Below are 27,770 nucleotides of genomic sequence, written 5' to 3' on the forward strand. Positions count from 1 at the left end.
CCAAGGATTTTTTTTTACAGTACAGTACATTAAACATTTTATAAAAAAAATATTCTGCTTCGAAAAAAGGAAACCATGAGCATGTTTGACTTTGGGTAACTCGGAGTTAGTTACACCTCTCTACAATTAACTGCTTTATTCAGTAAAAGGCTGAGGAAGATACAAGAATCAACACTAGTAATTGCAGCGGTAAACATATAGAATATTTCGGAGGCTCAGTGACACGAAACGTACCAAACATTCTAGCAGTCGAGCAGGTCGGGCGATGATGATGAGAATCTTCTTAACCAGCTCTCTGATGAAGTTTACCTCCTCGCTCTCTGACCTCTCTGTGGACTACACAACAAGATACAACATCTCAGATTTTCATGTTATTATAGACAGGTCAGTTTCAGAAACTCTCAAAAGGCATTTATGCTTCTCAAGTACTACCATCACGGTTGAGCACTAAACATTAAATGTTCCTAGAAATAAAAACCCAGTGATACTTTAAAAACCCAAAGGTCATTCAATAAACACTTTCCAAAATCCTAGAAATCTCTTCTGACCATTTGGAGAAAAAACAATTTACTAAAAGTCTACTGCTTGATTAGAAAAAGAAATAAAAAAAAAGATTTGACCTAGTTTCCCAAATTGCGACATTTATGTCAAAGCAAAAACGGCAGCCAGCCAAAGTAATATGTGAGCCACAAATAAAATGTTATCATCTCTGAGATATTTATATTCACAAAACTTAAATGAATATCATAATATTTTTGGTGAGTAATCCATAACGAAGCAAGTACAGTCATTTCCAGCAACCTGGATTCAGGAAATACAGTTGCAAATTAAGGGCTGTTTACACAGCAACAACTGCATGAAACATGACACTTTTGTTGCGGTTCGGTCTTTCATTCAGGTGTCAACAGTGTTTTGGTGGCGTGAAAATGCAAACTTTTGAAACTAGGTTCCAGACTGTAATCATTTAAAAATGCAATCCCTTCTGTCGCCCCTTCTGGCAACAGCTGCACTTTGCATACGCGTGTGGTGTTCTTCTGTGGTGTGTCATTACAAAGGTACACCACCAACTACTGGCCTGGCATGCATACTATTGAGTATTTTGTTGTTGTGAATCCGTATACATGAGGATCATCAATCATCAATCATCAATTATTTTCTCAAATATCAGATGCTTATCTCTGACTAAATGTAATAAAATAAATATGAAGCACAAACTGGGGCTGGGACCTCTTGCAGTAAAGACCTAAAACTGCACATTTCTAACTCCACATTTCCATGCACATTTTCTGTAAAAAACTGAAATTTATTGGTACACTGATTTTGAAAACACTTTACATGTATTTATGAAGCCTCCCTCACCTCTTGGACCAGCCTCTCCAGCTTGTCAGTGAGCTCGCAGAAGTAGCTGGAGGTGATGAGTCCTAGCCGGCTCTTCTCCAGACAGTCACGGGCCAGTTCAATTATCTGGTGGTGGGCAAAGCCGAGCACGCCATCTGCCAGAGGGAGGACGCTCTCCGGAGAGTTGCTGCGGATGATGTCCTGAATCCTCTCCTCCATCTGAGCCGTGGCCTGCAGGAACACAGGAAGGTGTCGCTTAGGTAATGCATGATCTAATTAATGACCAGACGTGGCGGGAGTAAACATATTGTGAGCGCTTACCCGTGGAAACCGCTCCTTGTAGACGTGATTCATCATGATAATCTCATGGTCGTAACACGATGGAGAACGTCCAGGGCTGAAAAACAAAATGGACTCAAATCAATGCCTGAGTAGCACCAATATTATGCAGGATGTTCATTTGTAGAGGTACAAATACCTGAGACTGCGTGAGCGGGGTCGCATGGCCGTCGCTCTGCGGCATTCGTCCCCGGAGATGCTCTCAGTGCAGAAGTGCTTGGAGAGGAAGTGCAGTTCATCAGGCGTAGGCTGGAAGGGCAGCTGGTGCAGCTTCTCCTGTGATGAACAGGATGACTGGAAATGAAACACATATATATTCAACATGAAAAGAAAAAAAAAAAAGACAGAATTTTTCTGTGTGTGGATTAAAAAAAAAGAAAAAAAAATGCTGACAGATTTTCTTGTGCTTTTACAGTTTCCCCTCAAGTACCTGCCAAATTTTAAGGAACAGTTAAAAATTATTTAACTTTCTAGCCAAGAGTTATATGAGAAGATTGGTAACTATGGCTATCAAATGATTAATTTTTAAATTTGGGATTAATCGCTGAATTTCAACATTTATTTGTAATCGTTTAAAATTCCATTATTCTGCATTTCAAAATGCAAAAGTCCATATTAACAAGGTTATGCATTTCTTACCAGAGTGTCGTGATTAGGAATCAAATATATCTAAAGAAATTTACCTCATGAGCTTGACTTTTACATGTATTTCTTTTAGAAAGACAATTTCAGACAATTTCAAAGATCTTTTTCTGTGAAATACAGTGTTTGTCAACCTGAGGTCCACCCTTAGACCAAAGTCTTTCATGACGTTCACTGGCCTGCAGTCAGTTGCCTCCCATTTAGCAAGCGCTTTCTTTAACTTTGTGGATTTAGTTTTATCCGCAGGTCTGTGGCGATGCACACACTTAAAAATAATGCTTTGCCGGCTTTGGCGATGCTGTTGATTCTGATAAGCTGCACCTGTGTGCTCAGCTCACAGACGGAGCTCAGACTCAAAGTACCCTGCCGATATTATAATTCTGTTTGACACAAGGTGCATATTACTTTTTACTTGTCAGCTGAACCATCTGTTTTTTTTTTTGTTTGTTTTGTTTTGTATTTAAAGTAAAATTAGCCATTGAAAAGTGCAGTAGTGCCTTCATTTTCCAGCACTGCAGCAGCAGGAAGCAGAAAACTGCTGCAGCAGCTTGACTAGGTTGTGTTGAAGGGACAAAATTGCAGCATGCAATTAAAAAAAAAAAACAACAGAAAACACACATTATGCTGCACCTTAATCGCATCACAATTAATATGTTAAGACTGACAGCCCTATAGGTAATGTATAGATATGAAGCTGCAGCCAGGTGAATAGCTTAGCATAGCGTAAAGACTGGAAACAGTGGGGAAACAGCTACTCTACAACTTGTTTTACATTTCTTTTGTCTTTTTTACAGATTTATTTAAGATAATTATTAAGATAATTGAGCTGTGGATGTGCTGGTAGACAGATTTTTTTTAACCTTCAAACAGAGCCATGCTAGCTGTCTCTCCTTAATGCTGAGATTAATTTATTAATAATTCATTATTCTTAATAATGAGAGTGGTAACAATCTTCTCTACCAACTCTTACCAAAAAGGCTAATACACCTGTATCACAAATTATCTATTCCTTAAAAACATCCTTAATATGCTAATTACTGGCCACCAGACACAACTCCTGATGACATATTTGCATTGCATTTATAGTTTATGCTTTTTACTTTTTACTTGCGCAAGAAATCAAACTGTTGTACTGAACAACTCAACTATGATCCTGGCCCTAACTACATACCGAAACCATTTTCTACTATGACTGATGTTTCACAGAGAAACAAAGACATGCTTCCTTCCACAGATGCTGTGAATAGCAGGAAACATACGACATGACCAAACACCAAACAAAACAAAAACACAACATCAATGTGGGCAGTTTGTAATCCCCATGGCACAGTGTAATTCCTGTGAATGTTAGTGTACATGTATTGTATGTAAATGCTCTGCGGCTCTGTCTGCTTCCTATAAATGTGGATATATTGTGTTCAGTAAAATGAAACAGAGATGCAGACAGAGGAACGAGTCACAATAACAGAGTGAGAGAGAAACGTGTGGGAGTGTGTTTTTGTGTGCGTGCCTAATGTTGAAGTCATGTTTAGCCCAGAACAAATCTTTTTGCTTCTCATACACAGTGAAGTGTTGTCATTTCTGTGAGTCAGACACAAAAAGGATAAACACCACGACAAATACTGAACTCAGCATTAAAGTCATTTTACCTCCAATTTGTTCTTCAAGGGGACTCAAGCAGATTTCTATCTGGCAACTTCCCATTATGTGTTAGCAGTGAATGTGACTTTTACTAGAGCTAAATGATCTTTTTTTTAAATTTCAAAATCATAATTTGGAGGAGCACAATTTTTTGAATTGCAAGAGCTGTGGTTTTAATTTGAATGAATCATGTCTTAATAACCTGTGGCAAGATAAAGTTTAAGCCTGTTAATTTTGCCAGCAACAGCTGCTGATGGTAAATTTTCTTGATGCTGTGTCCATCAAGTGAAATGGCTGAAATTACAAAAAAGAAATCTTGGCTGTTCACATTCTGCCTCTCTAAATGTCTGCGTGTTTTGTTTTTAAGGAAAAAGAAAAACTTCTCTGTATCATTTTGGATGTTTAAAAAATAAGTTGCGTACTGTGTCTTCTTCATATTCATAAAAACCAACAGAGAGGCACGATTTTCTCTATATATGTAAGCTATTAACTTGAGGCCACAAGTCAATTTCAGACAAATAGCTAGCAGGTAGATCAGTCGCTGATGAATTTTAATGTAACAGCTGGTAAGCAGAGTTGTAGAAAAATGTCTGAATCTCTTAATGTTAACCTGTTTTTTTTGCATTTGCATATTTTGAATTTGCATCCTATTTTATGTTTACATTTACAGTCTAATATTTGTACTCGTTCCTAATGTGTATTGCAACTGCTGCACAACAGTTTTCCACGGGATGAATGAAGTGATATCTTATCTCTTTAACATTTCAACACTTCACGATTTTCTTAAGCTTTCCACCTTAAAGACTCTGAACTGATATAAGATTTGGGTCTGGGAAGCAGTCTATTCTGTCAATATTTGTAAAAGTCATGATCATATCTGAAATATTAAGTCATGTCGTTAATACAACTTAACTCCAAATGTCAGGCTGAAAACTACGTTGATATTTAGGAGAAGTTGACCTTTCCCTACCTGACAGATTTATAAAGAAACAGCCCTGGGAGGAAGTTAACAACAGGTGACAGCATTAATACCAGTGTCAGCGGGGCTGGTATTGTTTCCACTTTGTGTGTTTGTGTGTGTGTGTGTGTGTGTGTGTGTGTGTGCGTGCGCGCGCGTGTGTGCGTGCGTGCGTGTGTGGTTGCTACTATAGAAGAGTATTTTGCCAGGTGTTTATATGTCTGACTGCGAACAGATTTTGTCACAGAGATGACATCTCAATCCTGCAAGATGCAGTCAGGAAGCTTTACAGGGGTATAACTGAGATTATAATAATGGTCAAGTTTGAAGATTGGTGTGATCCGAGCAAGGGGGCCAGAAGCAAGGGGGAGGTGAGGAAGGAAGGAAAGGGCCATTGTACTCCCAGAAAAATAAATAAAAAAATAGTGTAACCAGTTTAACCCTACTTTTTACTACTCTGTTAATTTGATATATTTCATAATGTTTAGCTGAAATGGATTAGCTTGACCTGTTCCATGTGTTGATGCCACTTGTGTCAGACTGCGTACGTGCATGATGCTTACAGAAACAGTAGAGCTGGGTGTGTTGGTTCCATATCCAGAGGAGGGCAAGGAGGCCAACGACCAGCGGCGACCATCGGTCCTGTCACACAATGGCAAAGACAAATACTTCACTTAAATCTGAATTCCTTAAATGATCAATATATTATCATGCTTGCAAGTGTCTTTGTCCAAAGACAAATTTGCAAAATTGTCTTTATAAACATGAAATATGCACAACTGCCATGTTTGCATTCAAAACGTGAATAATTTCCTACAATCCTGATGATGGTTTTGGATGAATGGTGACCGCTCTTTGCTATTGTACAAAATTATTCTATTAGTTAGACGAGACAGAAAAGCTGGAAACAGAAAACAATAATTGAATGTAGAACTGAACTGAAACTAGATGCTAGAGTGATGTAAAATAAAGTTAGGATGAGATATACTAATGAACTGTATGAATTATAAAGTGGACTTGGGACATATGTGGGTTTATGAAAATCCAATGGGCAAAAAAAAGCCTAATATGAAGTTACCTGTCTGCTCTGTGGCAATGACTGTGGATTATAATAAAAAAATACATAATTACATGATATCATGTTGAGAAATGGTATGAAATAAATTACATATTGATGTTGTAGAAATCAAAAATAGACTCGAAAAGCTGAATATTAAGACTTGTAAATATTTACATCCTTATTAGCTGACACTGTTGAATGGCTACAGTTCAGAGCACAGCATACACTTTTTAAAATTTTTTTTTTAAAGAATTCATATTTGACATATCTCCTCTCGTCTTGACTGGCTGATTTGTTTTGTTGCAAATCAAGTCAATATCCATAGTGTTGTATACCTTCGTGCAAAGGAGAAATGAGCAGAGGCACTGGGAGAGAAATTTCTTGGACTGTCTTGAGGGCTTGTTCCTGGGAGAAAACACAAAGAAATAACAAATTAAAAAGGGAAAAAAACTGCAAGCAAAACAATTCAATAAGACTGGATTCCTATTACAATTTGAGGCCAAAAAAAAGACTGATTAACTGCAGTAAACCACTGATGGCTACATGATCATGGATCAGTCAATATTGCAAATCTGTATGATGTCCGAGCATTTTTACTTCCCTGAAATCTTTCGGAGAGGATAAAAAGTGATGCAGCCAATCCAAGTGACATACCTCCAAGTGCTACAGAAATTTTAATAAAAAAACCAACATGGATGCTACTAAATAATATATTCATTATTTATGAATGTGCAGATTACTCTCTTCATTAGTCATTTGGTCAGAAAATAGGAGAAGACATGTCCACAACAACTTCCCTAAAGCCCAAAGCTTTTTACCCACCAACATTTAGTCTAGAAATGGGGAGTGTTTGGCAAAACTGTTCATTAGGAGTGCTTTTGAAATATACATACCGTTCGGTTATTCATTCACCCCACACTTAGAGCGCATAGCGTACTCTGGGCACAGACTGAACAGCAGGTGCATTGAAAGTCAAACTTAACTATTCATTCTGCTTGGTCTAAAAGTTTGCTTTCACTAACAGCAGTTGCTCCTCTCATGCATCGATCTGTTCTGATCAGCTCTGAATGAATCGACAGATTAACTATTCACCCCGCAAATCACAAACTGTTGCTGAGGATAAAAAGAACTCATGGAGAGCTTCACCTGCACTGTGTTCACTGACCCCCCAAAAACCTCAGAATTTAGAGAGGGGACACAGATACAAAGGGATACTTAAGTTTAAAGTTTGCTTTAAATATCCCCTTTAACCCTCCAACTCCCACCATCTGTGGTCAGCTACAACCACACATACACTCCAATTCTGTGGGAAACACTGAATGATTATTAAAATACAGGTAGTTGCTGCATATTTTTGTTTATCAAGTAAACGTTTCAGCTGTAAAAGCAAGAGCAAAACAAAACTTTACTGATATAGTTTAATATTTACCATAACTGACATTAAGTTTGCATAGGTTATGCTTCCCACCCACTGACACTGTGAAAGCTCCCAGCTATAGATGAATGCTTCTCATGTGGACCTAAAACTATCTTTTGAAGGCCTCAAAGCTGCCATACTAATCATCAGCGTACTGCAGTAGTAGGTTTAGAGAGCAGTTGCTACAGTGCACTAGTTTTGTGAGAGTTAGAATCAAGGCCAGCAACTCGGCAAACTAAATACACCCAGACCTCATTCCCAAGTATCGTTTTCATCAACAGCACATTCACTGAATGCACACTGATGTGGACATTTTCCAGCCGACCAGAAAGCCTGTTTGTCAAATGTCATCTCTTTTCCTGCCTTACATTTGCCAGTAGTTTCTGAAACAGTGTGTAATAGCCAATTTGTTTTTAAAAGCCTCACAGAGTGCCAAAATGTGCCTAAATGTCAAACAAGTGATGCCTGAATCTGGCAGCGCACAGCGTAGTTTAATACTCTCTCTTCACTGATCCTAAATGGTTAAACTTCTGAGGCACGTAGTGATAGCTGTAAACCTGGAAAAGCCTGACAGGCACATAACTTATGAAAACTGCCTTGATGTTGCTATAAAAACTCAGGTGCTGGAGAGAAGAAGGCCGTTCTTTTATGTTGCTTTTGCTAAAATGCAGCTTAAACTTCAGTTTATTTAAAGCACACATCACAAAGAGCCCATGCACTCTTCACAGGTTAAAATTAAACGTTAGGAACACAAAAATATGCGACTTCACTTAAAAAAACACACAAACAGGTAAAAATGTTAATTTAACAGCGGGATGAGTGTATACATCAGTTAGATGACTGCTATGAATGGAGCTGAAAGGAGGTTTTTCTTACCTTTGGTACAAATATAACGACTGAGCCACAGTGTTAGGTCATCCCAGTGCTGAACACATTCATTCCCAAAATTGTGGCTTTCTGAGTCCATCTTAAAGAAGGGACCCCTTACGTTAAGTTGAAATACAGACCAAACACTGAGAGTTGCGGCTCTAACTTTGCTGACCAATGGCAGGAAATAAAACGCCCTGTGGTAAATGAGGCCTGCCCTCCCTCTGCTCCTGTGCATTTCCTCTCTGCAGGCCAGCACTTCCTCAGCCAGCACAATAACTGCCCTTCCACTCACCACTGTACGGTTTTATTCTCACCCAAACATCACAACGCTGACCCGGCAAAGACTATTACTGTAATAATAGTTTGATGACTACTTTCAGTGCTTTGCTTTCTGTAATTGCTTTCTGTGGCAGACAAGCCCCTGCATTTATGTTGTTAGAGCTAGTCAATGATATTCAGTGTGTGCATTAACTCTTCTTTTGTCTGTCTGATAATATCAAATGAGGGTGTCATATAAGTGCTGGTTTTAAGCTATAAAAAGGAAAGCACAGGAGGATCGTACACTTAAAGACTCTGCATTTCAATGTGTTTTTTCCCCAAATGACTTTATTCTGCATAACAATGGACTGCATTCCTCCTCAAGAACATTGTGAATTAACATGTATGACAGGAAAGGGTGTTTCCACATTAATTCACAGACAAGGCACACGTACCGTTATACTTACCTGTCAAGGTTGAGAGAGGGGAGTGAGGTCGCGGTAAACCTGAAGACTGACCGCTCCCTATCAGGCTTTTTCTGTTGCTCGTTCTGCAGCTGCAAAACCAGAGACAAAAATTAGGCAGTGTCAATAAACAAAGAAATTACCAATCACATATCTCGTAATTGACAGGCAAAAATCTGAACTCTTCTGACTACTATTTCAACTTTTTAATGTTATTATTTCAACTTTTTAATGTGATAATGTTGATGTTATGCCTTTTCTTTTGTTTCCTTTGGTGACCTTGCAATTTAGTGTTGTATGTTGGTCAAAACCTCTACCTTGGCTTTCTTGGTAAAAAAGAAAGTCATATATTTTGTATCAGAATTTGTGAATCTGTAAAAAGTTTCTGAAAAATAATAAATAATAAATGCTTTTTCAAAAGCGAAAAATATTACATGTCTCCACCTTTAGTGGTTAACTTAAAATTTCAATCGATTATTCAACGGTGGTTAAATTTCACACTTCGATATAATGTTGCTTAATAGAGCCTTCTTTACTTTTGTAAAGTATCAACAACAACTTTCTATAATGACCAGCATGACTTCAATTTTGCAAAATATTTTTTCTCTCTGGGGAAAAACAAAACAGATTTGATATTGACTGCAAAATATCAATCAAGATTGCTTTGGTGTGAGTTTCCAAGTGTTGGTGAAATCTGCTGTAGACATGTCTGCCGTCTCTCTAATATAATGGAACTAGATGGTATTTGGCTTGTGGTGCTCAAAAAAACAGAGAAGTACATTTCAACATTCAACAGCAATGTCTCTTTCTAGAAATCATGAGCTGGTTACTCAAAATAATCTCACAGACCTCGTTATGAGCATTTTTATAGGAATTATTTTCCGTCTACTGAACTACACCCACCAGCTGTTTAACCCTGTAGAAGAATCATGCATCTACTCTAGAATAGTTCCTCCAATAAACTTCTCACAACAAAGTCTGTGGATTATCTTGAGTTAACAGGTCATGATTTCTGCATTTCAGAGACATTGCTTTTAAATTTTTCAAATGTATTTTTTTGGCACTTTGAGCACCACAAGCTGAGTGCCATCTAGTTACATTATAGTGGAGAGAAGGCAGGCATCTCTATGGCTGATATCTCCAACACTCAACAACTCACACACACACACACAAAAAAAAATCTAGATTAATAAATAGCACTAAAGGAGAGGGAAAATGTGTATTTTTTAAATGGTGATGAACTGACCCTTTAAATGTCACTTGTAATGATGGAAACACTTGAAGTTTGTTTTTTCTAAACATTTTCTGCTGACAGTCAAGTTGTGGCCTTGTTCAACAATTCCTATAACAGAAAGAGAGCCCCCTCTACCAACTCTTTGCACATCCAAAACTCCTTACAAACACTGACAGAAATGCTCTATCACATCGCTGAAACATGCCCTCTAATGTACTTGAGCGTGTGTTCACAGTGAGGAGCCGACAGTAAATGTTGGTGCGTACAGTGCTGTGAAAACAAGAACATTCTGTCTCAGTCACCACAGACGCACATTCGGTGTACAGCATTCAGAACCCTTTTATGTTTGTTGATCATGTTAATACAGAAGTGTGACTCACGGGGGACCACTGCAATCAACAACATGTGACTCATAAATGTAGCCCAGTTTTTAACCTTGAGAGAAAAATGAACTATTTCAACTTCAACTTCAGTGTTCAACATCCCGATTAGACCTGGGTTTATACTTTCAAATTAGAGGCTGTCAGTGGAAGCACATAATGCCTGAAGAACATGAATTCAATTCAAGGTCAGAGACTCAATGACATCCTGTTACATAACCTCCTCAGAGAACTGAACCATTTCCAACTGATTTTTTAAGATGTTATTCAACAATTATTTTCATTCTGCGCATAATAAAAAACACCACAAAAAGAAGTTTATTTTTCAGTTTCTCTATGTGTTTGAATATTGAAGTTAATGCATTACGCTAACTCCGTTGCCTCTCCAGAGCATTGCTGCTCCCTTGTTTCCTAGTTTTCCCGGATCCTGGCTGTAATCTTGGCTGCGCCTGATCGTGGTGATAGCTGTGCTGGTGCTGTGACCCTGCATTTGGTCGTGCTCGTGCTGTGGCTGGACTGATACTGTACCCCCGGCTCGCCCTGATCGTGGTCTTTGTTTTGCTGTTGCTGTGGTCCTGTCTGAAGCTACGCCTGTGTTGTGGGTCCTGGTTGCGCCGTTGCCGTGACCATGCTTGACTCCACCTTCTACTGCCTTTATTATGAGTCATGCCTCCACTGTCAATATACGCATGGGACTCTTATTAACACCCACAATATTTGCACATAAGATCATTTGCTATCTATATATATGCATCTATATCTATATATATGCATTTAGTCATTTTACACCTATCATTATTGTAATACGAGTGTCTTTTACCAGTATTGCTGTGCATCTCTCCCCCTCTCTCTTTCTCTTTCCTTTTTGTCATAATTGTAATTCAATTGTTATTTACAACATCTTTTGCACGTCTGTCCGTCCTGGAAGACGGATCCCCCATCATCCTCTGCTCGTCCTGAGGTTTCTTCCATTTTGTCCCGCCGTTTCATGGGTTCTTTTTCAGGAGTTTTTCCTTAGGTGATGTGAGGGTCTAGCAGAGGGATGTCGTATGCTGTAAAGCTCTCTGAGGCAAACAGTGTTTTGTGATAATGGGCTTCATAAACAAAATTGACTTGACTTGACTTGACTTGACTTGACTTGACTTGTGCGCCTGTGCTTCTGGATTTTACTTTGGCTTTTAATGAACATAGTACCATACTATAGTTTTCTTACTACCATACTTAAATGTTATTGCTATTCACCTTCAGTCCTGTTTAGTTGTTTTTTCATATACAGAGTTACACCTCTGGCAGAACACAGCAGGTATTTTTCAATGGGAGTTTCAGTTTCTCTTCAGACTTTTCCCTTCTCTATGCATCTCAGAAGAAAGTGAAGTTGTGACTGACATCCCTACTCTGCCTCGACAAAGGCAGTTTTTCTGACAGGAAAAAAAAAACATCTTGTGGTGTTCCACAAGGGAGTTGCTTGGGACCACTTTTGTTTGAAGTTTGTATAGGTGATTTACCATATCTTGTTAAAAATGCCTCTGTTTATTTGTATGCTGATGACTCAATGTTCTTCTGTGCTTCAAAACTTCAGTGGAGCTGAGAGAACTCCACTAAAGTTTGCTCCTGGTGTTGCATACATTGCTAAACCTACAGTTGTAGGAATAGTCTTGCTGACGCTTCTGCCCTGCTATTTGTCACTAAATTGGATGTTAGTTGATCAGATTACTGGGTGTTAAAGAATCTATTGTCTTGATTGAAAGGAAAGGCTGATTTGCAATTTCAAGATGACCTTGATGACTGACATTATTCGGTCATTTCTGTCTTACACTGCTCAATCATGTGGACAAGTGCAGCTGCAAAGCATCTAAAAAAATAGCTCTTCACTGTTCTTTCCATGCTACTGTGGGTAAACAACATCCAATTTCAGATGGATCAACAGTAGATGTCTTTGGAAATAGTCACTAAACATATATGTATGAATCTCAAATTGATGTTAACTTAAATTGCTGCTGTTTCATTCTCTTTTTGTGGCTTTTTATTTTCAATGATTTTGTTGTCAATGTAAGCTTCTATAGTCTATTGTAGAGTGATTTTCTGATTCTTACATTTGTCTTTTCTTGTTTTGTTGATACTGTTTGATTTTGAATTGTTGCTTGTTTTTATTGCTATTGTTTTTGGGTTGGACCCAGGAAGACTAACCACCTCTTTGTGGAGGCTAATAGGCATCAAAAAAAGGACAAAGAAGCTAAAAGCTAAAAATATCTTTTATGAAGAACAATAAAACTGCATTACTGCACAGATAAGAGATCTTTAGTCCATCAACAGAGATACAGAAAAACATTCATGCAGGAGAGAGTGAAAACAACAAAAGAGAGTTAGGGTGTCAGTCAGTTAGTCAGTCAGTCGCAGGTGCAGCTCGCCTGTCCGTGTTTTGCAGCATTAATCGCCCAGAAAATTCAAATGCACTTGGGCTTCTGCAATGATGCAGAGATGCTTAAGCAGATGGCCTTCATCTCTTTGTGCACACTGCTGAAGAGCTCCTACAGGTGCCACTGCAGAGCCCTCACAGCTTCAATGTCACTTCAGCAATAATAAAGGGTTTGGCAACTTTTTACAAGAGCTGATAATGATGTGCAAAAGGCTCTCCACACTCCATGCTATGCTCCAAAAGATTAAGGGTGCTTTCACAGCTGTAGTTCAGTTCATTTGGGATGAACATTGTCGCATTTTAGTTGTGGTCCCTATTCATACTTTTTCCAAACGATCTAAGAGGAATAAAAAAGTTATACAAACTGATAGAAAACTCATTGACCTTACAGTGTTGGTGTTTTTTCAACCTGCATCATAAGGACCCATGTGGGGGAAATGAAATTATGGTGACTATCAGGATTATCTGTATCAAGTTTCAGACTGCAGGTGGATTTCACAATCAGCAGAAGGATTTATTAATAGACTAGCTTTTGAAAGCATTCTAAAATCACACATCTGCTTTGATATCCCCTGGCTGGTTCATTTGCTTTCACACCAAAAACAAACCGCACCCAAGTTAGAGGCAGACTGAGAGCCACTTTTTTTTTTGTTTGTTTTTTAGGTGGTGGTCGTACAATTGTTTGGTTCGCATCAGGGGTCTATTGACAGCTTTTACAAAATGTTGTGTACTAACCAGGCAAAACGACATGCATTTTTTAACCAAACCAAAGAGGTAAGGTGTGAAGGCACCCTGATAATACACTAAAGCCGAAACTTACAAAAGACTTTGATGGATAAAAAACATTCTGATAGTTTGCACCATTCAGATGATATCTTGTTTGCGTTTCACATCCCAAAAGTTGTTGCATAGAAAGGTTTGGTGCCAGTGAGGTCAAGTCCAGCAGGTATCTAAAATAATCTATGCACCTCCAGCAGATTTCCAATTCTCATACATAGTATATTATGTGTATGTATATATTAAGTTAAGCAAGTTATTTATTTTGTGGTCTGTTGATCCATGAGAATTTATATGATAATTGATGCAATCAAGTTGACAAATCTTCAAGATTCAAGCAACCCCAATTTATCCTTTGTGTAGTGAGTTTTAGCTGCACTACTAATACTATTTTTAAGTTATATATTGTGTGTACGTTGCACAAGCACAGAATATACAAACCAGACCTGGGTAGATATTATTAAATGACAAACAGCAGATAATCACACTAAACGAAGTGTAGGTCTTTGGGAGGATTAGTGCAAAAGAGTGATACACAAGAGGCCTGTGGATGATTTTTGGGCTCCTGTTGGTGTTGATTATCTTCGCGTAATTTCCCACAAATTTGATGCATCGATGTAACGATGAAACCAGAAATATCTGCGGACCGAGGGAGAAGCTTAATAACTGAGCAATTAGCCCCGTACTCATGTCTAATGTGATGATGAATAGACAACAAACAAATGTGCAGAGATGAAATATTAACTAATCAGTGGTTACTCTGGATCAGTGCTCTTATGATTATAAATTAGAGGATGCAAACTTTTGATGATGTTTCAAGTTGCAGAAAAAATGACCTTTAAACAGAGGTCAGGAATTTCTGAATTGAAAGTTTAATGTGATTTGACCTGCAAGAGACTGGTCATCCAACTATGATATATTTGCATTTAATTGAATTAATAATTTTGTATTATGTAATGTTGCACACGGGAGCAAAAACCTAAAACGATACAGATTCATAATAATAACAGTTTCATTACTCAAAATACAAGCTCTCTGTTATTGTCCATGCTTATTCCAGTCATTCTGCTGTTCTCTGCTACTCTTCGTTGTCACGTTTTTTTAAATTCTTTTTTTATTTACTTTTGTATTTCACCTATATTTGACCAGGAACAGTCCCATTGAGATTCAGCTTCAGAATTTTAGGGGAGTCCTGTCCAAAACAGCAGCATAATAAATGCTTTTATAGCCTTGGTATATTTACCTTAATTTTATGTCTTCAATTTCAATTTTGCCCTGCGGTATCAAAAATGGAACTGAATATCAATATTTTTCAAGATACTGTTTTGAAGTTAGAAATTTCAATATAGTGACAACACCACCACCAAAGGTAAAACAAACAAAATAAAACCAGTGGCACGTGTCTTTCACAGCAAGTTACCAGATTTTTGGAGGCATGTGTTAAAGAGGAGTGTTTTTATGAAAAGTTTACTTTTCTGTACAATATTTGACTTAAAGATAAACCAAAGCGGTGTGCAGTTTACAAAAAAATTTGAAAGGCACTGAGGCAAACTTTGATCTTTCCCCTTAAAGCACAGTAAACACTTGCTGATACACCAGTTTTCATGCAAAGTTTTCTTGTACTTTTTTATTTTCTTTTAGATACCAGTGAAATTCATGGAAATCATAAAGTCATGTGTCTGCCTTTCAGTTCACGAAAAAAAACCCTATTTGATTTAGGATCCACAATGTCTTTATCTGAATTAATTTGAAATATGTATAATTATCAAATAAATCTAAATAAAATTTAGAACTTAGGCCAACTTAATGAAAACTGAATTGCCTTTTCACCACACCATCATCAGCATCCTGGTGTGCCAGTTTACTGAGAGTTTTTGATTTAATTAATTTGCATGTTTTGGCACAGCAACATATACAGTTCAAAAGCTCAATAGCAATATAAAAATTCTCTCACTCTGCACTCAGGTGCCTGTATTATTTACTAACATCATCCACTGTAAGCTGCACATACTAGTGACTTTTGCTTATGCAAGATGTTTTTTGGCATCTAACTTCACGTCTTCCATTCTCACTTCCATTCTTTGGCACTTCTCTGATGACAAATTGTTGACAGCTGTAATACTAATATTTTCCAATTGTTTTGAGTCTTCTAATGCAACTACTAATGCTGCTAAACTTATTATCTTTTATTCTGATCATTTCTGGAAGTGGAACTTGAAACTCTGCATTGTGAAAGTTTTCTAGTTATTCTTTGGGAACATTTTTCAATTGAAACTTGCTCCCAAACAGAGCAAAACAAGTGGCCCTATATGGCTTTCTTTTAGGGGTACGAATTATGCTTATGATATGATTGATGAAACCAAATTGCTTTGATTTCTTTTAAAAACATGGAGAAAAGGAAATTAGCAAATTGCCAACACGTGGCTAAAAAATTAGCAAGAATTTGATAAAAAGGTACAAGACAATTAGCTGAAAATAAGAAAAAAATAAAAGTAAAAAACAAAAACAAACTGGAAAATTACCCCAAACAGTGATGAAAGTTGAAAAATATATGTATACGTTTTTGTTCTGTAACATGATTTTAAATATTTTGGCATAACAATTATAAATATTCTTTTCTGGACAATTTTTCTTTTGTAATTTATTCGTTTATTTTTTTTAAATTTTCTGATAATCCTCCCCCTTAAGTAAAAACAAATTATTTTTATTGTCACCTTTTTCTAATTTCTTACAAGTTGCAGGACATTTCTTGCCAAGTTGGTCACTGCCTTTCTTACCCATGCTTCTTAAAGAAATCAAACCTGCTCAGGTTTCAAAGGCAAACAAGCAAACGGCACTGTGAAAAGTGAGAGCTTTATAATGACAATAAAAAAATATCTTTGCATTCAGCTGAATAACTGGGAACAGAAGTATCCCAAGCTGCGAGTACTTCTCTGCAGTCCTGTTGCTGCCCCGCTGTCCCACCAAAATCCAATCCATCTCCCTAAATCGGAGGGGGAAACCCTGTTTTGACAGAAATCCCATTCATCCTGATTTACTCAAGTGGTTTCTAGGGCTAACCCCTGCAATTGAAAGTGTGGACACACGCCATGAATCATTTATTGTGACGGCGAGGGAGTGAATAATATCTGGTACACAGGTGCTCAGTCAAAGAGGATCAGATTTAACGAGATCTATTTATACCCTCTCACTGTGGATTAGGCCAAGAGAATGCCACAGTGCTGCCCAATCAACCCTCTTGTTGCTTCACCCTCTCGCTCCCCTCCCCACTGTTTGTACCATTAGAACCCTTTCAGAGCATGGAGTGCCACTTATGGAGATGCTAAAATGACTGCGTCTGGGTTACCGTACAAAAAAAAAAAAACCCAGTTGCAGGCTGTGATGACATGAAGACCATCATCATGTTTAAAGCCGAGCTGTGGTGGAGGCACCTCTGTGTCCAGAGAGGCTGACTGGGGCGAAAAAAAAAACGTGTGGATATAGTGAAGCTTTAAAGGAGGGATAAAGACGCCCTGGGCGAAGATGATAAGGAGAAAGTAGGACAGTGTTGTATGCTGTACTGCAGATGTGTGAGATTTCTGGATCGGTTCCATAGGAGGGTTTACCAGTCTCGGTTATATGCAAAACCCTCAACCTCAACACAGCACAGTGGTATTACACATGAAATCTCCACAAGCGCAGCAACCACTCGAAAAACTCTATAAAGGTGTTTATAGAAGTTAGAGAAACTTCACATATCATGTTTAGAAATTTCACAGATCTCACTTTACCTGAAGTTTACATTAATTTCATACTCTCCGCTGACCTACTTTACTGTAACTCTTTATTATTACAAAGTAATCTCAATCCGTCAAAACCAATTCCTTCGATTTCAGCGTGCTTGCTTATTTTGGGCTTCGGGAAGACGCAAAAATAGATAAAAAGCCTTTGGTTTACAACGCTCTGAATCCAGATAAATCTGAAATGTCTGATCCTGACCCATGTCTACACAAAAAAATAAAAAGCCATGATTAATCTTTTTCACTTCTGCGAGTTTTGCTTCCTTGTCAGAGCTGTCAGGTGAGCTGACAAAGCGCAATGCCACATAAATCGCTGCTCCTCGCTGACAAACCCAAATTCAAAGTCAGACATATGACACACACGGCTCTATTAATAGCATTTAAAAACCTGCTGCTTGGGTAAAAGCAATGCAGTTTTTTTCTCTCCTAGCCACTGACGACTGATTTTACATCTGAAGATGTACAGTAACACACAGCTCCTCAGACACTCAGCTCTGACAAATCTCTTCTATTTTTTTAGTTTGTCAGGAGCTTATATTGTCACATAAAGTGCAATACAGTATTAACTTAGCACCTAATGGTAATATGATCAATAGTTGCAACAACATTCTTAAATCCTACACTTCCTATAATCAGGGTTCCCAAACATTTTTAGGAATAAAATTTCAAAACTTTTCCATGACTTTTCAAGGACTCATAATAAAAAAAAATGTCTTGCCCCACCATTAAACATATCGGATCCAAATCTAAGCAAACATTATTTCAACTGGCATACAGGAAGGGAGAGAGGAACCCAGACAGAAAATGGCGAATCATACGTGATGGTATAAACATTCTCACACATTCACACATTTTAAAACTACATTATGTCAACACCTACCGAAAATTTTATTGCCTTTATGTTATGTTACCTTAAAGGTTATTCATGGAGGATTAATATTAACATTTTGTTACACACAACAAAATTCCATGACAAAAACCTTTTCATAATTTTTACTAATTCCATGACTTTTCCAGGTCAAGAAAATGTGATTTTGAAAATCCATGACTTTTCCAGGTTTACCATGACTGTGGGAACCCTGTAAAATGTTCACAAATTACTACAGTTTACAACATCTACTTTTCTCTTTTGAGTTTGAGAACACAGATGTGTCAGCAGCCTCATTAATACATTAAGTGTTGTGTCAAATATCATGAACATATAGGGGGCTCATTGTAATGATATGGAAAAACTGTTCCTTATGCAACACACTTAAAAGGGGAAGAGCCATTTCAGATGGTTTAAAGTCAGTTTGGAGAATCACTGGGAATCTGTGATGAAACTTTTCATCTGTATGACTTTAAATCAATAATCAGTTCATCTTTACTGTCACTCTTCAATTTATTCACAAACACATGGCTAAAAAAAAACATGCCAGGATTTCTGAGATGTGCTTTTACAGCATCAAGCTTCAGTTTTCAACATCCATTAAATCTGTCTGTGGTTGTCAAATGTGAAAAATATTTATGCACCAATGCAAGATGTCCAAAAAGCAGCCAGTATTCCATGTTAAGCTGTTTTGCACTATAAAATGGGTCAGCACAGGGATTAAAGATAAATATCAGTTATACGGGCTTCACCAAACCATATACAAAAAACTGGGATCAAGTGGCTTAGCTATAAACCAGTGGCTACACACTGTGAATCATATAAACCAATGAAACGCCTTTAATTCAGCGACTTTATAAAGTCAAATTCCATAGCATGGTATGAAACGCAACATTTTCTCACGCTTCACTGGAACAAGGACAATTTCTTGATGGTTGACAGAAACTGTAACACCAACAACAACAATCACTGATAGCAAATTAACAAAAAACAATCCACATTTCCACTTTTCAAGTCTTAATTATCAGGAGTGGTATATAGGAAAGTACACATCCTGTGTAAGGAACATGAGACTGCTTCAACAACAAACATTCAATTACCATTTGACTCACAAAGCAAATAATAAACAATAGGCTCAGAGGCAACACCCAGCTTCTTATTCATGCTGGCCTCATAAAACAGCTTCGCTAACATGCTGTTAATACAAGGAAACACATCCCTCCTGCCAATCAGTGTCAAGTTACCTGTTATTTAGGACAATAAGCTTTTTACTCAGCAAAGACTCATATCTGAGCCAGATTTATAAAGAAGCCTGTCTGTTAAGCAACATGTCATACTGTAGAAAACACAGCGACAGTTCAAACTGTTTTAAAGGTTACCTCTTGGAGCGGCGCAGACGGGCTCCGCTGAAGAAATGTGGCATATTAAAGTTGGACAGTACCGTCCACAGACTAGAATCTGACATTGTGTCCAAGTCATGCCAGAGAGGGAGATGTGAAGGGGGCTTTTGAAGACCTTGTGAGGAGAAGCGACGGCTTTCAGGGTTGGGAAGGATGCGACCCCCAGAACAGTCCTGACAAGTACTCCTGCAACAGCTCTCCTTCGGTCCAAACTTCCTCTGCACAGGCACATCTGCAGGCAGCTGCGGCATAAACACACTGGCAGAGAGGACACCTTGTCCTCCTCTGTCCTCAAATAAAAAAGGTAATCCGGGGAGGATCCTAAGAGGCACACAGAGTGTGTGATCCAGGTCAAGTGGTGACAGCCTCCACTGTTGCAGGGATACGACACCCAACAGCGGCTGACTTTTTGTTTTACCCTCTCACTGAGACTGTGCTCCGTATCCCAAACACTCACCCCGCTCCCTTTGCTTAACATGCTTCATATCATGTAACAGGCATCTACCACTTCACATCCTGTGCAGGGGGGTTGTGAGACAGTGGGGTGCTGCATCATCAGCAGATGCTGCTGTGCACTTGCAGCTTTCGCAAACTGGCACCCCTCCAAAAGTTCGGTGGGTCAGTGTATTAAGCAGGACCTATTTGAAATGGAAATGCTTTGCTTTTGCATGGATTTCTCCTGCTACTGCATAAATTCTTCCCTCAGCTGTTCCCTGCTCAGACAGTCCTACTTCATTCAGCTGATGGGAGCCTCACCTTAACGTTATCACATGTGATCCTTGACTTGTGTTTCCAGGTCGGCAGATAAGCAGCCAAACACTAACGCCTACTGAAAAAACACGCCGATCTCAAGGTTAATCCTTGTTCATAAGAGCCAAATATTTAATAAAATACTGACTAACAAATTGTTTTTACCTTAACTGTGACAAAACTGACATTTCAGATAAAGAGCTGAATGAGCTGCACTCATGCATGCATATGCCTGCATAACACACATAAAAACGGGTGTTTTGTCAGCTCAGTGATGAATTTGACTTTGGAGTCCTGCGTGTATGTGTGAGTTTTGAGTAAGCTGATCAGAGCAGCCCGCAGGAAGTAGACAGTATGCAGGCAAATTCTCTGAAGTAGCTGTTCCCAGCATGGAACAAAAGATTCAAACCAGGTTAACTCTTTGAAACCTGAGCAAATTTGCTTGATTTCTTTCAAAAACATTGAATGGGAAGACGGCAAGCATCAAGCAACAACAAGATTTGGCCCAAAAATTTGCAAGAAATTAGAAAAAAAGAAGAAAAAATAAAGAAAGAGAAAATGACAAAAAAGTGCTTAACTTTTTTCTTTTTCCTGTAACATAATTTTAATATTCAATTAAGTATAATATCAAGACAATTATAAATATAGTTTTCTGGACATTTTTTCCTAATTTTCCACCCCCTGCTACTGTTTAGATCATTTTTTGCAGGACTCTTCTTGCCAAGGTGCTTCTTGTGTTTTTTTTCCCCCATTGGTTTTTGAAAAACATACATATAACCAACCATGCTAGTAAAATGTGCCTCAATGCAGCACAAGATGCCAGATGTCGATCCAGTTGTTAAAGGGTTAACCATAACAAGCCCGTCACAAAGAACCCAACCTTAGGGAAACCGAGCTGTTGATTACGTATATCCAATGACTATTCTTACAGGAGAGCAGAGTTTGGCCCCGCAGACAGACACTTGGCTGTGCTGCAATAACACAACTCAAGAGCTGTGATAAGAGTGCTTCTGTAAGTGTGTGTGCAGAGTCTGAGGTTGTTGTAATCACATGATTGATGGAGTCAGGTATGCATGTTACTTTCACAATCCAGCTTCAAAACATTCATCTTGTCTTATCAAGCTTAACAGAAATAGAAATAGCCATCGACCTCATGACAGCAAGTAAAAACAAGATAAATGGAGCTCATATTTACAGAAAGAAAATGGGAGCTAAGGCTTAATATTTATGGACACAGTAGATCACAGCAGTAATTACAATATATGTTGAGGAGACACATCTACCTCAACATCCAAATATGCTAATATTGCTAATAATTAAAGTACTAAAAATCCACTCGTTTTATCTTAACTTGTGTGAATATTTGCTGATTTTCTTTCTCTTCGATGCTTGTAAACTGAATACTTTTGACTTTTGGGCTGCTGATTGGTTGAAACAAGCGGTTAAAATATGTCAACATGAATTTGGGGATAGTCCATGATTTCACAGAGGAATTGTTGAATTCAAAACTTCTGGATGATCTGCTCAACTTTTGAAGAGTTATGTGATGCAATAACAGCTCTTGCAGCACCTGCTGCATCATGCCTGAGGGAGGCAGTTCCTACCGACACTCTTTGTTGTGCATCATGTGACCTATAAAAGCAAAAAAAGTGTTTCCATAGCAGTTTTGCAAGATATGGCGTTTTGGAATAGCCACTTCATGTGAGTGTGAAAACTTTTTTGCTATAAATGGGAGTTTTTCCTAAATTGGCGTGTTTCCATTAGGCATTTTTCATATTCGCAGTTTCAATTTGCACAATTTGAGGGTTAATAGAAACCTACCTTAGTGACAATCATTTATCGTTCCTGTTATATGGCGACGATATATATGTCCTCTGCTCGGAGGGTAAGGAGCTCCTGAACTACACAGTTTTCTCATTCTGCAGACAGTCTGCAGTTTTTTTCTCTTAAGTTAGCCGCAAACTGCTACTAGCTGCATTTAAAATCTCCTACAGAAACGCATCATCATAAGTCACAACCGTCCTGCCCATGGTCCCATCCTGCCAGCTCTACTGTTTATACAGACACCATTTTGGTGCTGTAACTTCCTCTCATGGAAGCTTCAAGGCGAGCTAACTATGTCCCCCCATTCTGCCATCATACCTTTTATACAGAATGCTGAGGTGGCATAATGGTGCAATATTCTCACCTTGAACAGGCAATGTTTAAGAAGCTAATGATTTTTAAACACATTTACACAAGAAGTCTGCATTACATCCAAAGGGTGGTCATGAGGCATGATTTATATATTTACCCGGATGAAGACAAACAGACCATATGAATACCATGCACCAGCTCTGATGTTGTATGCCGGTCATTATGATGTTCTGCTCTCCTGTTCACAAACAGTGAACAGGAGAGCAGAAGAAGTGGTTGAAAGACTTCACTAAGGAAGTGCACAGTCAGACCTAAGGACCATCAGGATGCTGCAGATTAGTCCAATCACTTGCCAAGTGCTCAGCCTGGATGGTGTTCAAAAACCCAGGAAGAGAGACAGAGAGCGAAATGGACAAAGAGGGAACACTACCATGACTAGCACGTAACCATTGGTTCTACTTACATGTAATAAAGTGTTATCAGAAGCCATTTTATCAGTATAAAGTCTGTGTGTCTGTGTGTCTGTGTGTGTGTGTGTGTGTGTGTGTGTGTGTGTGTGTGTGTGTGTGTGTGTGTGTGTGCGCGTGTGTGTGTGTGCGCGTATCCCGCAGAGTGGCTCAGTCCGGCTCCCTACAGGCCAGTGTGACAGCCTTCACTCTAATTATGGCTCTGCTCTGTTTCTGTGCTCCACATAAGAAATGATGGTTCAGATGGCTCAAAGTCAAACCTGCATAGAGCAGCAGGAACAGGGAGGTCACCGGCTACGCTGACATCACCAGCAGAAAAAAATTGGGTTGCTGTCCTCTCACGATCAAATAACTTGTTTGTGGTTATCCTTGAAAAACTGATTAAACAAAAAACAATATTTTAACAATGGCATTAGTTTTGCTTTAGTAAGATACAAGTATACAGTTTGTGCAGTATGCAATGTTTAATTATACAGTATTTTTATGTGCATGGAAATAATGGTGTTACTGTATTACATAAATGTTTCATATAATGAATCACGGGGGATAAAAGTAATTAGCCAAAGCAGCAATCTGTTATCGTTCAGAAATCCTGGAGAAGGTCAGTTGATTTTGTGAAATTGTTGAAAAGTGATATGAAAGCTGAAAATAACACTTTTAAATATTAGTGGGTCTGCCTGGACATTTCTTTGCTTGTGAGAACAATTAATGGCACCCTGCGGAGCCTTCTTGTAGACAAAAGTTGTGTTTACATTCACCATCTCTCATCATACATCTTGCATTAGAATGCATCTCGTATCCAGACTGTATCTATATGATCTGAGCTGATTACATTTACACCTGGTATGAGTATGTGTCTCCTGTGTCAACACTAAATTCTGACTTAGCTCCGTCACTCTTTCCAGCTCAAATGTTTACTATCATTGGACCAAAATGAAAGCAGACACTGGTGTCATCTTGACTCTGACCTGTAAAGTCTACCCCTGCACTCCCTACAGCCTCTGTGAGGCAGGGGGGGCTTGCAATCCAAAGTACCCAGCCCCAACCTGTCATTTACTCTTATAATAAGAAAAAAGAAATCATTACTTAACTGCAGTTACATGGAGTGCATGTCATGATGCTGTGCATTTTCAGAGACGATTTTGTTGTAAAAATAACAAATATTTAAATGACATCACTTTATTGTAATGCAGCCTTTAAATCCAGGTAACAACAACACTTACGACATTACCATATCCAAAGTCTAAGACAATATCTAGTCTCATATCTTCTGCCAAGCCCAGTATCTGGCACAACAAGCCCCAACCATCGCACTCTTTTGCATTTCCTTTGAACAAAGGAACATTTTCAATCTGAACTCCCACTAAGATCGGCTACTACCTCAGCTTGGTGGTCTTACAAGGGCTACAACTGAAAATGACTAAAGTAGTAGGATCTTTATGTACAAGCATTAGACATAACCGGAATATAATATAATGCCATCCACTGCAAGTTCTGACCTTAAGAGTCAAAACAGAAAGACAGTTAAATGCTCTCCATGGTTACCTGACTTTAACACTTGCTTAGATAAAATCAGTGTCACTGGGATGTTAAAATACCACAACGTTGCACTTAACTTTGCCACCAGCTTCTGTATAGAACATCAATCAGTCACAAACAACTGTTTTCTCAGGTGTAAATTAGGTTGGTGCAAAGTGCTGCTGTGTAAATATCATGCAGATGGTCTTACACTGTGGTATATTAAAGCTTAAGAATAATGTCTTCTACTTCATAATTCTTTAAACATCTTATCCGAGATCATGACACAAAGCACTGCAACACCAAACCCTATGCTACATGATGGAATAAAAACTGAAATTGTCAATAGAAAAAAAAACAACCACAGCCAGTAAAAAAACATCTCCACATTCTTGTATGGAGCTGACTCACTTAAATGCCTGCTCCACTTGACTCTGTATGAAAGCTGAGCAGAAGAAGAGGAGATCAGAGGTGACATGGGTGGGTGTTTCATGCTATTCATTGATAGAGAAAAATTCTTCAATATTGAGCATTTTGAATGAGCTGAAGAAAAAAAAAAGAATTCCAAGTTTAATTCTGTTTCTCTTGGCAAATTCTCCTTCAGGAGCAGCTCAAATAAAAACCGACAAAACCTGACAGAAAGCACAGACTGTGACACTCTTTTTATCAGTAAGACAGAGAGATATTTCTTATGTAGTGAGTTTCCTGTTATTGTAAGTCATGTTTCTTAAGCAATTAAGTCCTTCCTGAACTGTGTTTAAGAGAAGCGGCTGCAGAGGGATGAGTTTGTTTGAACTGAAGCTAACCATTAGTTGCTTAAATGGTAGAAAAAAAGTTAACACGGGGTTTCCCCACACATTTATTTGTAGGAGCCCACCAATGTTAAAACATCTTATGCAATATATTATTTTTTTTTAGAGCATTTATTAATAGCTCTGTTGGAATACATATATATCTCGGAGCGCAGGCGTACTCTGGGCACAGATGGAGCAGTCAAACGCCAGGTGCAGTTAAAGTCAACTGTTTGGCCTGCTGGGTCTAAAAAGTTACTTTCAATAGCCTCTGCAGCAGCTTATCTCATTCACTGATTCTGATCAGCTCTGACCAGATGGCTACATCAATTATCAACCCTACGGCTCAAAATCAAACTGCTGCTTAGGAAAAAAAAAGATCTCATGAAGAGTTCAGCTTGCACTTACACCGAAAAAATGTCCAAATTTAGAAAGTGGACACTGAATGATAGAAAAATGGCCAAACACTCACAAGATTAAAAAGAGAATTTGCTGAGTGAGACCAAACAAACAAGATTTTTGATCTATCATGTCATGGCATCAAAAGGCTATGAGGCCAATTTCTTAGCCATCGGTACATCCAAGTAGTAATTACTGTACATAAACACCAGTCAAGGAAACATAGAGCCACAACAAGATGGCTTCAACCTTAATGACCTATTTAAAAGTGAAACCCCAAATGCAGCTTGTGGAAAAAAAAAGACAGATTCAGAGCTCCTTGGCGGGTGACAAGTAGAGTTCGAGTAGAGGGCGCGCTATCTCAGACATCACTGATGCACATTAAACCCCAAGAAGAAATAATCTTTTCAGTGACACGAGGATAAAAGTCTTGATGTTCGTAAAATAATCTTAAGCTCCACCCAGCATGCAGATTTTTAAACCCTAATTGTAAAACGGTTGAGATATAAGCAGTAAGCTTGGATAGGAAACCATTACTGAAATATCTAGCTTTTACCATTTTCAATACTCTTCACTCCTCAATGAATCAGTCCAGCCAGGGTTCAGATACATTGAGACCATTCTTCACTTTGATGTACTGCAAATGCCACAAATCCTACTTAGCACATGAAAGAGGAGCATAAACCTCCGAACAGAGAGGGGCAAGATGGGGGGAGAGGGGAGGGGGCACTATCAACATTATATAAGCACTCCTCTTTCAATGTCATTGCAATGGCAGATGATTTTAGGAGGGCAAACTGAACACCCACCTTCAGCCTTGTGATGCATGATGACAAGACTGACTCAAAGAACATGCACTAACAGACCTTTCAAAAACAACACAGGCATGGTTCAAGAGCTCTCGCTTACCTCCAAAAATGAAAAGCGTGCAGCGGGCTACACGGACTGCAGGGGCTAGTGGGAGTGGGGCTCAAGCTTCGGGGAGTGAGGCTGTAAGTTAAATGGAGTGGAGTGAATAGTTGTCTTTTATCACACACAGGACAGACCCACCACCTCCCACAGCTCTGACACGCGCCCAGATGACGACAGAAGAATTCTGAAGAGTAATGATCCCTGTCAGATGAACTCAAATCTTGTTTAAAAGAGCTGGTTCTCAAGGCATTTGTCTGGTTCTGTAATGTTTCGGTGACGGTGGGAATGTCTCCCCCCATAGGTTGCTTCAATTTAGGCTTAAATCAGACCACACAAAAAAGCACACAGGCTAAAGAGTTTAAGATTATAGAGGGAGTTATGGTTTTGACAGTCTTTACTAAAATTCTAATGATATGTTTGAAATTGCTTATTATCTCCTGTGATTCAAATCGTACAGACTGTAACTCTGCCTATGTGATGTCATGGAGTGAGCCCTTCTTAAACTGAACAGTGGCACTGCAGAGCATTAGGTCACATAGAGGTGAGTAACTTTTACTGCAGTGGCATACCAAAACACTCTTTTAAAAGGACAAGTCTGACTATATTTCTATAGTATTAACAATTTTCCTGAAAAGACCAAACCCGACAATGAACGGATTATTATCTGTGCAGAGCGATTTACCTTCTTCCTCTGTGCCATTGAGCTCCATTGGTGTGAAAACTAATAAAAACATACGTTTTATTTAACGCAGAGATTGTGCCGTAGAGCCACTACAAAGTCCCATCTTTTCCCCACCTTTGCATTTTTCAAGCAAAGTTGGCATCATTGCACTCCAGTGTGTGATTTTTAGATGGCATGCCGGCATCGCAGAACCAAAAAAGGTATGACAGATGTGACGTATAACACAGTACAGTACACAGTATTTGCCTCTAGTGTAACGTATATCATATGAGTT

The 27,770-nt window shown here is 38.6% G+C and overlaps 1 protein-coding gene across 5 annotated transcripts in view; it reads right to left on the bottom strand.

Annotated features, from left to right (window-relative positions):
• The window catches only part of mast4 (microtubule associated serine/threonine kinase family member 4), a 124,416-nt gene that overhangs the window by 29,155 nt on the left and 67,491 nt on the right, over positions 1-27,770 (bottom strand). For 2 of the 5 annotated variants that reach the window (XM_042509472.1, XM_042509469.1), the window contains exons 5-12: positions 8,991-9,079; positions 6,314-6,383; positions 5,997-6,017; positions 5,482-5,560; positions 1,817-1,971; positions 1,660-1,735; positions 1,360-1,569; positions 235-336 (exon numbers count right to left, since the gene is read on the bottom strand). In XM_042509472.1, the coding sequence (XP_042365406.1) occupies positions 235-336; positions 1,360-1,569; positions 1,660-1,735; positions 1,817-1,971; positions 5,482-5,560; positions 5,997-6,017; positions 6,314-6,383; positions 8,991-9,079 (802 nt within the window). Of the gene's footprint in view, positions 1-234; positions 337-1,359; positions 1,570-1,659; positions 1,736-1,816; positions 1,972-5,481; positions 5,561-5,996; positions 6,018-6,313; positions 6,384-8,990; positions 9,080-26,811; positions 26,893-27,770 lie in introns of all 5 variants that reach the window. The other 3 variants (XM_042509474.1, XM_042509470.1, XM_042509471.1) reach the window with 3 other exon arrangements.

Source organism: Plectropomus leopardus, chromosome 20 (assembly GCF_008729295.1).
Source record: "Plectropomus leopardus isolate mb chromosome 20, YSFRI_Pleo_2.0, whole genome shotgun sequence".
Classification (NCBI taxonomy): Eukaryota; Metazoa; Chordata; class Actinopteri; order Perciformes; family Serranidae; genus Plectropomus; species Plectropomus leopardus.